At 35.9% G+C, this 14463-nt stretch overlaps 1 protein-coding gene across 12 annotated transcripts in view; it reads left to right on the top strand.

The window, feature by feature from the left end:
* The window catches only part of DLG2 (discs large MAGUK scaffold protein 2), a 1987603-nt gene that overhangs the window by 286836 nt on the left and 1686304 nt on the right, over window positions 1-14463 (top strand). For all 12 annotated transcript variants that reach the window (XM_038568427.1, XM_038568453.1, XM_038568428.1 and 9 more), the window contains exon 3: window positions 3380-3525. In XM_038568427.1, coding sequence (XP_038424355.1) covers window positions 3380-3525 — 146 coding nt within the window. The remainder of the gene's footprint in view (window positions 1-3379; window positions 3526-14463) is intronic.

Genomic DNA, 14463 nt, shown 5'->3' on the forward strand with positions numbered 1-14463 from the left:
TAATCTATGAGAGTCCTGTAGCCTTGAGACTTCCTACGGAAAATATTTCCTTCTGCTCCTGCCAGTAGCAAATAGGGAGCCACTGGCATATAATTATTTCAGTATTCCTTGGGGATCTTGGCTCAATGATGAATTTCAGGGCCAGCTTCCTTACCTCTACTTACTGATATGAGGGTCTGTATGTTGATAGCAATTCTGCCATAGGTATATGTCCTCATATCAACCCCATCCCTTTTGTTTGTCAACTACTGTTAATCCAACCTCCCAGCTGATATGATTTAAGCTCAGGTTTGTTTGTTTTTTTTTTGTTTTGTTTGTTTGTTTTTTTGTTTGTTTTTTTTTTTGTGTGTGTGTGCGTGTGTATTTTTAAGATCATTCTTGGAGACCCACCCCATCTGCTGAAATACCAGTAATGCTTCAAAGTGCCTAGTTGATCTGAAGAATACTTAGTCAACCATAGTGTCAGAAGCAGATGTCATCAAAAATACTTTTTCATATATTAAAAAGTTGTAAAATTTAACTTTGTGTGATAATTTTTAATAGTATTTACATCCTAAATCTGAAAATGGATTTATGAAAGCATTCATTTTGAGGACCCTTTGGGCAGGTTTCTAACAATGATTGTATAATGCCATTTATTTATTATTAAAAGATTTTATTTACTTTTTGAGAGAGAGAGAATGTGCATGAGCTGGGGGAAAGGGCAGAGGGAGAGGGAGAAGCAGGTTCCTCTCTAAGTGGGGAGTCTGATCTGATGATGTGGGGCTCAATCCCAGGACACTGACATCCTAACCTAAGGTGAAAGCAGATACCTCGCTGAGCCATCCAGGAGCCCCTGTGTGATGCCTTTTAAAAAGGCAAATTAAAAATAACCTTTTTATTTTAGAGTAGTTTTAATGCTTACAGAAAAGTTGCAAAGACAGTATAGAGAGTTCCAACCTATCCCAAACTCTGTTTCTCCTATTATTAACATCTTATACCCACTGTGGCAACTAATAACAAATGTTGATATATTATTTGGAAATTAAGCCCTTACTTTATTCACATTCCTCAGTTTTTAGCTAATGTCCTTTTTCTATTCCAGGATCCCATCTAGGTTACCACATTACATTTATTTATTGTGTCTCCTTGAGCTCTTCTAGACTGTGACATTTTTTTCCGACTTTTCTCACTTTTGATTAGTTTGCAGAATACTGGTCAAGTTTTTTTGTAGACTGTCCCTCAACTAGAATTTTTCTCTCTTATGATTAAATTAGGGTTATGAGTTTTGAGGAGGTACCTCAAAACTTTACCACAGAGGTAAAGTGCCATTCTCATTATATCTATAGGTTGCCTGCTATCACCATGGCTCTTCAATGATGATATTAGCCTTGATAATTAGACTGAGGTAGTTTTTGTTGGGATTCACCTCTCTAATGTCACTCTAGTTTCCCCTAATTTTAATACTATACTCTTGAAAAGAAGTCAGATCATACTTAAGGGGTGGAAAATTATGCTTCATTTCCTTGAGGACAGAGTATCTAAATAAATTATTTGGAACTTCATCAAGGGTGATTGTCTATTTACATATATATATATATATATACATTTATTCTTTAATTTATTCATCCATGTATGCACATAACGGTATAGATTCATGTGCATTTATTTTATATTTTTGGTTATAATCTAATACTACTGGCCATCTTTGTTCCTTCTTGTAACTCATATTGTTTTGACATGCCCCCATTGTAGCAGGGCTTTGTGTGTGTGTAGGGGGGTGGTAATGTTTTCTCATTTATGGGTATTACAAGATGTTGTAGGACTCATCTTGTTGTTTTTCCTGCTTCAGTAATAGAATCAACCATTTTTTCAAGAAGCTCTTTATTAAAACCATGATCTGAGCTCCAGATGTGCTTGTTGCTATTAGATTTTTTTCCTGCTAGGCCCTCTCAGCCTACAAATACATAAGAAATCTAGGAAACATATATACACATAATCATTTTTATTTATATTCATAGTTTTCTATATCTAACTCCTTTTCTCCCTTCTTCCTTTCCTCCTCTTCTTCTCTTTCTTCCTTCCCCCTTTCTCCCTTTAAAAAATTTGAATTCATATGCATAGTCCCAATCCTAATGCAGTTCCAATTTATTTATTCATTATTTTTTTTTTTTTTACCATTTGTTGGAGAATGCTATATAGGGGCCAAAGTCTGGGTATTAAGTTCAGTCTTACTGGAATTTCATTAATTCTAGGTCCTTTCAGCATACTCAGTAAGAAAATATATGTGGTGTATATTAACCTGTATATAAACAGATCTGTAAACATTTCTATATATATCTATTTGTACCTCTATTAAGCTGAACAGGAGTTTATAATGATGTCTCCAAATGTAATCCAAAATCATAGGGATCATTCTAATCCTCTCCTCTTACCTATCTCACTACTCCAATAGTGAGAAACTTGGTTCCCACCATCCACCATCAATTTAACTGTTCAATTCTAGTCTGCAAGTAAAGTGGTTCCAAAGTTACTAACTTTACTGCACCATGGGAAACAAATTTATCAACTACAGAGCGGAGTCGAGATTCTTTTGTAATAATGCCTTCATCTTTGGTTTTACGGTTTCTACTCATTTTCAGGATGTCACCTTTTTCTCCTACTGCCTCCAGAGAGGTTATTTCACACATTTGTAATACAGTTAGATTCTTTTGTCACAATCTGTGTTTCATCTTAGGATTCCCTGACCTCCTAAATGATTTTTTAAAATTTGCATACATTAAGATTTACTCTCTGTGCTGTAAAGTTCATAGGCTTTGACAAATGCTTCATGTTACATGTCCACTACTACCATATAATTACAGACTATTTTTGTCACCCTGTGCTTTACCTACTTAAACATCCTCCCCACCCCCAGAACCTTTAGTGATCACTGATCATTTTACTCTCTTTAGTTTTGCTTTTTCTAAAATATTGTATAAATGGAATCATACAATATGTACCTTTTTCAGAGTGGATATTTAAACCTAGTATTTAAGATTCATCTGTTTTTACATGGGTTGATAGCTCATTCCTCCTTATTTCTGACTATGGGCTTACTATAGTTTATTCACTGATTGAAGGACATTTTGGTACTTCCAGTTTTTGCAATTATGAATAAAGAATTCTCATGCAGGTAAAAATGCAGTTTTCAGGATTCCCTTATTTTTGTTATTTTTCTTTGGGATCATGTGTATATGGTTCTTCTAGTCAGCAAAATTTTTCATATATATGTGCAAAAATTTTCATATATATGTGTGTATATATATACATATACATACATATATTATATATGTATATATATAAGCTATTTATGTGATGATACATGGCATTTGATCCTTCCCTTACATTTTTTTCACAGATATTCAAGAATTTTATGAGGTGACATTGCTAAATTCTCAAAAAAGTTGTGATCAGAAGATAGAAGAAGCCAATCAAGTTGCACAGAAATGGGAGAAGACATCCCTTCTTGCTCCATGCCATGATAACCTTCAAAAGTCTGCAGAGGTATATGTTGAAACAGCTAAAAGAACTGAATAATATTATGACTTACTTATGCCAGTAGAGTGGTCACCGTCCTAGTAGTAGTAGTAATCATTATCAACAGATGGCAATAATATTAATATAAATGTAGTTATACCACATCATATACAGTATTTACATATAAAAATCCAGATTTTGGGATCCCTGGGTGGCGCAGCGGTTTGGCGCCTGCCTTTGGCCCAGAGCGCGATCCTGGAGACCCAGGATCGAATCCCACATTGGGCTCCCGGTGCATGGAGCCTGCTTCTCCCTCTGCCTGTGTCTCTGCCTCTCTTTCTCTCTGTGTGACTATCATAAATAAATAAAAATTAAAAAAAAAATTTAAAAAAAAATCCGGATTTTGCCAAAAAGACAAAAGGGCACGGGAAAGACATGATTCTTCACATTGTACAAGTGAGTTCTGTTATGAATATTGTGATGGTTTGAGTTAACTCAAGTCTATAGCATTTTGGAATTTCAGAACATGGTTCCACATGCAATACAGGAAGGAGATGGGATTGGAAAGTGTGGTCTGGCTGTCATCTCCATAGGCCGTATATCCTGGGGTGTTTTAAAATGACCCATTAGGGTTTAGGAACAAAATAGTAGAATTTCCATTTATATTTTTTATCATGTTCTTTATATTTTTCAAAATTTTATGTAATATATAATTTATATTATATAGTGTATTAACAGTAATACATATACATTTAAAAATAAATATAAGGCTAGTAGAGTCAAATGGTTTTTATATATAAAATTATGAGATCAAGAAGTTTGGAGAATACCATTGGAATTAATAGTTACCAAAGAGTAAGGCAAGTTGAAGAATGTCTCAGGTTCATAACTGAGGACTAATAGGGAGGCAGGGACAGATCAATGATATTCTAAGTGGCATTCAATACTGTGAAGGCAGGTAGTAGTATACACACACACACACACACACACAAAGACACTTGCAATCTGTCAAGACTGTGTAGTGAAGTGGACTTGGAAGCTACATGGATTCCTAGTGCTAATCAATGATGCTCTGCTGAATGTTTGGATTGTTAAGATTTAGGCCTGTGATATACTTTCTATCCTGCTCTGAATTGATTTGAAAAATGGCCTTTTCCAGGCTAAGTTTGATGATTACTTTAGTTTTTTGAAGAAAAAGTTAATAATAATGTGTTGATAACAACTATATAAATTTTATAAAATATTAAAAGCATTACAATCTTAATTTTAATACCAATACCTACAATTATTTTGACTTTTTAAGTTTTTTCTGTACAAGTATATGCACATAAAATTTGTACACCAGAATGTGTGTTTTCTTTATGATTTTTAGATGTAATACTGTATTAATAATACTTTCCCATGTCATATCATTAGATGCTTTTTGAAAATATTTTAATGGCTATATAATATTCCATCATTTGGAATTTACTTAAATAGTTCCCTATTCAATATTTAGGCTACTTCCAGTTTTCAGCTATGAATAATGCTAATATAGATATCTGTGTGTATCAACCATTGTGTGTTTTCTGATGAAACCACTGAGTTCAAAGACATTGAAATTTGTAAGCCAAATTGATACAAATTGTCATGGTGCTTTGCAGGATTATACTACCAGCAGTGTTGGAAAGGCATTATCTACCTAAACCCTCAGCAATATTAATTATTTAAAATATTCATCAAATTAATAGATACAATTTGTTACCTGATGGTTTAGATTGTAGTTATTTATTTATTATTAAGACTTAACTGTTTTACTTTACCTTTTATTTTTTTATTGATGCATCGTTGACACATGATGCATTAGTTTCAAGGGTACAATATAATGATTGGACAACTCTATACATTATTCTATTCTTTCGAATACAGCTACTATCTGTCACATACAGCTCTATTACAATACCATTGACTATATTCCCTGTGCTATACCTTTCATCCCCTTGACTTATTCATTCTATCACTGGAAACTTGTACCTCCTACTACCCTTTACCTGTTTTACCCATCCCACAACTCCTGCCCTTATGGGATTGGCAACCACCAGTTCTGTATTTATGGATCTTTCTTCTTATAATTATTGGGTATTTATATTTCTTTAAGTTTTTATTTAAATTCCTGTTAACATACAGCATAATATTAGTTTCAGGTGTACAATATAGTGACTCAACACTTTTATACAACTCTCGGTGCCCAATAAACGCACTCCTTAATCCCCATTACCTATTTAACCACTCCCCCCCACCTCCCCTCTGGTAACCATCAGTTTGTTCTCTTAGCTAAGTCTATTTCTTGGTTTGCTTCTTCTTTCTCTTTTTTCCCCCTTTGCTCATTTGTTTTGTTTCTTAAGTTCCAAATATGAGTGAAATCATAGAGTATTTGTTTTTCTCTTACTGATTGATTTCACTCAGCATTCTCTAGCCCTATCCACATTATTATGAATGGCAAGATTTCATGTTTTTATGGCTGTGTAATATCCCGTGTGTGTGTGTGTGTGTGTGTATACATCACATTTTCTTAATCCATTCATCAGATGATGGAATCTTGGGCTGTGTCTATAATTTGGCTATTGTAGATAATGCTGCTACAAACATCAGGGTGCACGTATCCCTTTGAATATTTATTTTTGTATTCTTTTGGTAAGTACCTAGTAGTGCATTGCTGTATCACAGGATAGTTCTATTTTTAACTTTTTGAGGAATCTCAATACTGGTTTCCAGAGTAGCCGCACCAGTTTGCATTATTTTGATGAAGTCTCAGTAGTTTATTTTTGCTTTTGTTTCCTGTGCGTCAGAAGATCAATCTAGAAATAAGTTGCTACCACTGATGTTAAAGAGGTTACTGCATGTGAATTTTTAGTTTCAGGTCTCACATTTAGATCTTTAATCCATTTGGAATTTATTTTTGTGTATGGTATAAAAAAGTGGTACAGTTTCATGCTTTTGCATGTTGATGTCCAGTTTTCCCAGCATCATTTCTTAAAGAATCTTCTTTTTTCCTTTAGATATTCTTTCCTACATTCAGTATTATGTTAAATAACAGCCGTGAGAGTAGATATCTCTGTGTTGTTCCTGACCTTAGGGATAAAGCTCTCAGGTTTTCTCATTGAGGATGATGTTAGCTGTGCGTATTTCATATAAGGCTAAGGCTTTTTTTTTTTTTTTTTTATGTTTAGGTATGTTCCCTCTAAACTTACTTTGTTGAGGGTTTTTAAAATAATGGATATTTTATTTTGTGAAATGCTTTTATGCATCTGTTGAAATGATCATATAGTTCTTTTGTTAGTGCAGTGTATCACACTGATTGATTTGCAAATACTGAACTGCTGTTGGATCTCAGGAATAAGTCCCACTTGATCATGGTGAATGATTCTTTTAATGTACTGATAGATTCAATTTGCCAGTATTTTATTGAGAATTTCTGTGTCCATGTTCATCAGGGTTATTGGCTGTAGTTTTCTTTTTTGGTAGTCTTTGGTTTTGGTATCAGGGTAATGCTGGTCTTATGAAATAAATTTGGAAGCTTCCCTTTCATTTCTGGTTTTTGGAATAGTTTAAGGAGAGTAGTTATTAACTCTTCTTTGAATGTTTAGTCAAATTCACCTGTGAAGCCATCTGGCCCTGGACTTTTGTTTGTTGGGAATTTTTTGATTACTGAATCAATTTCTTTGCTTTTCTTTGCTTTTTGTTGGTCTGTTCAAATTTTTTATTTCTTCCTGGGTGGGTTTCGGTAGTTTATGTTTCTAGGAATTTATCAATTTGTTGGGCTATAGTTTTTCATAATATTCTTTTCTAATTGTTTGTATTTCTGTGGTGTTGGTTGCTCTTTCTCCTCTCATTTCTAATTTTATTTGAATCCTTTTTCATTTCTTTTTATAAGTCTGGCTAGAGGTTTGTCAATTTAATTAATTTTTTCAAAGAACCAGCTCCTCATTTCATTTATCTGGTCTACTGTATTTTTAGTTTCTCTATCATTTATTTGTGTTCTATTTTTTATTATTTCTCTTCTGTTGGCCTTAGTCTTTGTTTTGTTTTTTAAATTTATTTATTTATTTATTTATGATAGTCACAGAGAGAGAGAGGCAGAGACACAGGCAGAGGGAGAAGCAGGCTCCATGCACCGGGAGCCTGACGTGGGATTCGATCCCGGGTCTCCAGGATCGCGCCCCGGGCCAAAGGCAGGCGCCAAACCGCTGCGCCACCCAGGGATCCCGGCCTTAGTCTTTGTTGTTCTTTTCCTAATTCCTTTGTATAAGATTAGGTTGCTTATTTGAGATTTTTTTTTTTTTTTTTGCTTCTTGAGGTAGGCCTGTATTGCTATAAACTTCCCTCTTAGGACTGCTTTTGCTGCATCTCAAAGGTTTTGGACCATTGTATATTCATTTTCATTTTTTTCCATGTATTTTAATTTCTTCTTTGATTTCCTGGTTGACCCATTCATTGTGCGATAGCATGTTGTGTAACATTCATGTAGTTGTGGTCTTTCTAAATTTTTTCTTTTTGTTGACTTTAATTTCATAGCATTGTGGTCAGGTGCATGGTATGATTTCAGACTTTTTGTATTTGTTGAGGCCTGATTTGTGACCTAATAAGTGATCTGTTCTGGAGAATGTTCCATGTGCACTTGAAAAGAATGCATATTCTGCTGTTTTAGGATGGAATGTTCTGAATATATCTGTTAAGTCTGTCTGGTCTAGTGTGTCATTCATTCAAAGCCATTGTTTCCTCATTGATTTTCTGTTCATTGATGTTAGTGGGTGTTAAAGTCCCGTACTATTACTGTATTATTATCAATTAGTTCCTTTGTGTTTGTTAGTTTGTTATTGTTTTTTTTTTTTTTTTTTTTACTTAGGTGCTCCCTTTGTGTTTAAATATTTACAATTATTATATCTTCTTGTTGGATTGTCCCCTTTGTGATTATATGATGCCTTTTTTGGTCTCTGTTTATTGTCTTGGTATTAAGGCCTAGTTTGTTCAATGTAAGTATTGCTACTTTAGCTTTATTTTGACATTGATTTGCATAATAAATATTTCTCTACCCCCTCACATTCACTCCACAGGAGTCTTTAGGCCTAAACTAAGAGTCTCTTGTAGGCAGCATGTAGATGGGTCTTGTTTTTTTTTTAATCCAATCTGATACCCTGTGTCTTTTGATTAGAGCATTTAGTCCACTTATATTCAAAGTAATTATTGATAGATATTTATTTGTTGTGATTTTATCATGTGTTTTATCATTGTTTCTGGAGGTTTTCCTTTCTTGTCTTTGTCACTTTTGTTCTCTATTCTGCACTCAAAGGAGTCCCCTTTAATATTTCTTGTAGGATTGGTTTAGTGGTCATGAACTCCTTTGCTTTTTGTTTGAGAAACACTTTATCTCTCCTTTATTCTCAATGATAGTTTTGCTGGATAGAGTATTCTTAGCTGTATATTTTTCCAACTCAGTACTTGAAATATATCATACCCTGCCTCCTGGTTTGCCAACTTTCTGTTGAGAAATCTCCAGCTATTCTTATGGATTTTCCCTTGTAAGGTAAGGACTTCTTTTGTCTTTCTACTTTTAAGCTTTTTTTTCTTTACAGTATATTTTCCAAATTTAATTACCATATGTCTTGGTGTTGGCCTGCTTTTGTTGATTTTGATGGAAGTTCTCTGTGTCTCCTGGATCTGAATGTCTGTTTCCTTCCCATTTTCTGGACTTTTTGGCTATTATTTCTTTTATTTTTTTATTTTTTTATTTTTTATTGGTGTTCAATTTACTAACATACAGAATAACCCCCAGTGCCCGTCACCCATTCACTCCCACCCCCCGCCCTCCTCCCCTTCCACCACCCCTAGTTCGTTTCCCAGAGTTAGCAGTCTTTACGTTCTGTCTCCCTTTCTGATATTTCCCACACATTTCTTCCCCCTTCCCTTATATTCCCTTTCACTATTATTTATATTCCCCAAATGAATGAGAACATATAATGTTTGTCCTTCTCCGACTGGCTTACTTCACTCAGCATAATACCCTCCAGTTCCATCCACGTTGAAGCAAATGGTGGGTATTTGTCCTTTCTAATAGCTGAGTAATATTCCATTGTATACATAAACCACATCTTCTTTATCCATTCATCTTTCGATGGACACCGAGGCTCCTTCCACAGTTTGGCTATCGTGGCCATTGCTGCTATAAACATCGGGGTGCAGGTGTCCCGGCATTTCATTGCATTTGTATCTTTGGGGTAAATCCCCAACAGTGCAATTGCTGGGTCGTAGGGCAGGTATATTTTTAACTGTTTGAGGAACCTCCACACAGTTTTCCAGAGTGGCTGCACCAGTTCACATTCCCACCAACAGTGTATGAGGGTTCCCTTTTCTCCACATCCTCTCCAACATTTGTTGTTTCCTGCCTTGTTAATTTTTCCCATTCTCACTGGTGTGAGGTGGTATCTCATTGTGGTTTTGATTTGTATTTCCCTGATGGCAAGTGATGCAGAGCATTTTCTCATGTGCATGTTGGCCATGTCTATGTCTTCTTCTGTGAGATTTCTGTTCATGTCTTTTGCCCATTTCATGATTGGATTGTTTGTTTCTTTGGTGTTGAGTTTAAGAAGTTCTTTATAGATCTTGGAAACTAGCCCTTTATCTGATATGTCATTTGCAAATATCTTCTCCCATTCTGTAGGTTGTCTTTGAGTTTTGTTGACTGTATCCTTTGCTGTGCAAAAGCTTCTTATCTTGATGAAGTCCCAATAGTTCATTTTTGCTTTTGTTTCTTTTGCCTTCGTGGATGTATCTTGCAAGAAGTTACTATGGCCGAGTTCAAAAAGGGTGTTGCCTGGGTTCTTCTCTAGGATTTTGATGGAATCTTGTCTCACATTTAGATCTTTCATCCATTTTGAGTTTATCTTTGTGTATGGTGAAAGAGAGTGGTCTAGTTTCATTCTTCTGCATGTGGATGTCCAATTTTCCCAGCACCATTTATTGAAGAGACTTTCTTCCAATGGATAGTCTTTTCTCCTTTATCGAATATTAGTTGCCCATAAAGTTCAGGGTCCACTTCTGGATTCTCTATTCTGTTCCACTGATCTATGTGTCTGTTTTTGTGCCAGTACCACACTGTCTTGATGACCACAGCTTTGTAGTACAACCTGAAATCTGGCATTGTGATGCCCCCAGATATGGTTTTCTTTTTTAAAATTCCCCTGGCTATTCGGGGTCTTTTCTGATTCCACACAAATCTTAAAATAATTTGTTCTAACTCTCTGAAGAAAGTCCATGGTATTTTGATAGGGATTGCATTAAACGTGTATATTACCCTGGGTAACATTGACATTTTCACAATATTAATTCTGCCAATCCATGAGCATGGAATATTTTTCCATCTCTTTGTGTCTTCCTCAATTTCTTTCAGAAGTGTTCTATAGTTTTCAGGGTATAGATCCTTTACATCTTTGGTTAGGTTTATTCCTAGGTATCTTATGCTTTTGGGTGCAATTGTAAATGGGATTGACTCCTTAATTTCTCTTTCTTCAGTCTCATTGTTAGTGTATAGAAATGCCACTGACTTCTGGGCATTGATTTTGTATCCTGCCACGCTACCAAATTGCTGTATGAGTTCTAGCAATCTTGGGGTGGAGACTTTTGGGTTTTCTATGTAGAGTATCATGTCATCGGCAAAGAGGGAGAGTTTGACTTCTTCTTTGCCAATTTGAATGCCTTTAATGTCTTTTTGTTGTCTGATTGCTGAGGCTAGGACTTCCAGTACTATGTTGAACAGCAGTGGTGAGAGTGGACATCCCTGTCTTGTTCCTGATCTTAGGGGAAAGGCTCCCAGTGCTTCCCCATTGAGAATGATATTTGCTGTGGGCTTTTCATAGATGGCTTTTAAGATGTCGAGGAATGTTCCCTCTATCCCTACACTCTGAAGAGTTTTGATCAGGAATGGATGCTGTATTTTGTCAAATGCTTTCTCTGCATCCAATGAGAGGATCATATGGTTCTTGGTTTTTCTCTTGCTGATATGATGAATCACATTGATTGTTTTACGGGTGTTGAACCAGCCTTGTGTCCCAGGGATAAATCCTACTTGGTCATGGTGAATAATTTTTTTAATGTACTGTTGGATCCTATTGGCCAGTATCTTGTTGAGAATTTTTGCATCCATGTTCATCAGGGATATTGGTCTGTAATTCTCCTTTTTGGTGGGGTCTTTGTCTGGTTTTGGAATTAAGGTGATGCTGGCCTCATAGAACGAATTTGGAAGTACTCCATCTCTTTCTATCTTTCCAAACAGCTTTAGGAGAATAGGTATGGTTTCTTCTTTAAACGTTTGATAAAATTCCACTGGGAAGCCATCTGGCCCTGGACTCTTGTGTCTTGGGAGGTTTTTGATGACTGCTTCAATTTCCTCCCTGGTTATTGGCCTGTTCAGGTTTTCTATTTCTTCCTGTTCCAGTTTTGGTAGTTTGTGGCTTTCCAGGAATGCGTCCATTTCTTCCAGATTGCCTAATTTATTGGCGTATAGCTGTTCATAATATGTTTTTAAAATCCTTTGTATTTCCTTGGTGTTGGTAGTGATCTCTCCTTTCTCATTCATGATTTTATTAATTTGAGTCTTCTCTCTCTTCTTTTTAATAAGGCTGGCTAATGGTTTATCTATCTTGTTAATTCTTTCAAAGAACCAACTCCTGGTTTTGTTGATCTGTTCCACAGTTCTTCTGGTCTCGATTTCGTTGAGTTCTGCTCGAATCTTTATTAACTCCCTTCTTCTCTTGGGTGTAGGATCTATTTGCTGTTTTTTCTCTAGCTCCTTTATGTGTAAGGTTAGCTTTTGTATTTGAGTTCTTTCCAGTTTTTGAATGGATGCTTGTATTGCGATGTATTTCCCCCTTAGGACTGCTTTTGCTGCATCCCAAAGATTTTGAATGGTTGTATCTTCATTCTCATTAGTTTCCATGAATCTTTTTAATTCTTCCTTAATTTCCTGGTTGACCCTTTTATCTTTTAGCAGGATGGTCCTTAACCTCCACGTGTTTGAGGTCCTTCCAAACTTCTTGTTGTGATTTAGTTCTAATTTCAAGGCATTATGGTCTGAGAATATGCAGGGGACAATCCCAATCTTTTGGTATCGGTTCAGACCCGATTTGTGACCCAATATGTGGTCTATTCTGGAGAAAGTTCCATGTGCACTTGAGAAGAATGTGTATTCAGTTGAGTTTGGATGTAAAGTTCTGTAGATATCTGTGAAATCCATCTGGTCCAGTGTATCATTTAAAAGCTCTCGTTTCTTTGGAGATGTTGTGCTTAGAAGCCCTATCGAGTATAGAAAGAGCTAGATTGAAGTCACCAAGTATAAGTGTATTATTATCTAAGTATTTCTTCACTTTGGTTAATAATTGATTGATATATTTGGCAGCTCCCACATTCGGGGCATATATATTGAGGATTGTTAAGTCCTCTTGTTGAATAGATCCTTGAAGTATGATATAGTGTCCCTCTTCATCTCTCACTTCAGTCTTTGGGGTAAATTTTAGTTTATCTGATATAAGGATGGCTACCCCTGCTTTCTTTTGAGGACCATTCGAATGGTAAATGGTTCTCCAACCTTTTATTTTCAGGCTGTAGGTGTCCTTCTGTCTAAAATGAGTCTCTTGTAGACAGCATATAGATGGGTCCTGCTTTTTTATCCAGTCTGAAACCCTGCGCCTTTTGATGGGGTCATTAAGCCCGTTCACATTCAGAGTTACTATTGAGAGATATGAGTTTAGTGTCATCATGATATCTATTCAGTCCTTGTTTTTGTGGACTGTTCCACTGAACTTCTTCTTAAAGGGGAATTTTAAGAGTCCCCCTTAAAATTTCTTGCAGAGCTGGTTTGGAGGTCACATATTCTTTTAGTTGCTGCCTGTCTTGGGAGCTCTTTATCTCTCCTTCCATTTTGAATGAGAGCCTTGCTGGATAAAGTATTCTTGTTTGCATGTTCTTCTCATTTAGGACCCTGAATATATCCTGCCAGCCCTTTCTGGCCTGCCAGGTCTCTGTGGAGAGGTCTGCTGTTACCCTAATACTCCTCCCCATAAAAGTCAGGGATTTCTTGTCTCTTGCTGCTTTAAGGATCTTCTCTTTATCTTTGGAATTTGCAAGCTTCACTATTAAATGTCGAGGTGTTGAATGGTTTTTATTGATTTTAGGGGGGGGATCTCTCTATTTCCTGGATCTGAATGCCTGTTTCCCTTCCCAGATTAGGAAAGTTTTCAGCTAGATTTTGTTCAAATACATATTCTGGCCCTCTGTCCCTTTCGGCGCCCTCGGGAACCCCAATTAAACGTCGGTTTTTCTTTCTCAGGCTGTCGTTTATTTCCCTTAATTTATCCTCATGGTCTTTTAATTGTTTGTCTCTTTTTTCCTCAGTTTCCCTCTTTGCTATCAACTTGTCTTCTATGTCACTCACTCGTTCTTCCACCTCGTTAACCCTCGTCGTTAGGACTTCTAGTTTGGATTGCATCTCATTCAATTGATTTTTAATTTCTGCCTGATTAGCTCTAAATTCTGCAGTCATGAAGTCTCTTGAGTCCTTTATACTTTTTTCTAGAGCCACCAGTAGCTGTATAATAGTGCTTCTGAATTGGCTTTCTGACATTGAATTGTAATCCAGATTTTGTAACTCTGTGGGAGAGAGGACTGTTTCAGATTCTTTCTTTTGAGGTGAGGTTTTCCTTCTAGTCATTTTGCTCAGTGCAGAGTGGCCAAAAGCAAGTTGTATTGGGAATAAGAGAAAAAGAGAGGAAAGAAAGAAGGAAAGAAAAGAGAAAGAGAGAAAAAAAGGGAAGAAAAAAGAGAGAAGAAAAAGAGAAAGAAAAAGAAAGGAGAAAAAAAAAAGGGGGTGGGGGAAGGAAACAAATCAAAAAGCAAAACAAAAAAAAAAAAAAAAAAAAAAGAACCACCGGCGAG

The sequence above is a fragment of the Canis lupus genome, chromosome 21, assembly GCF_011100685.1.
Source record: "Canis lupus familiaris isolate Mischka breed German Shepherd chromosome 21, alternate assembly UU_Cfam_GSD_1.0, whole genome shotgun sequence".
Lineage (NCBI taxonomy): Eukaryota > Metazoa > Chordata > Mammalia > Carnivora > Canidae > Canis > Canis lupus.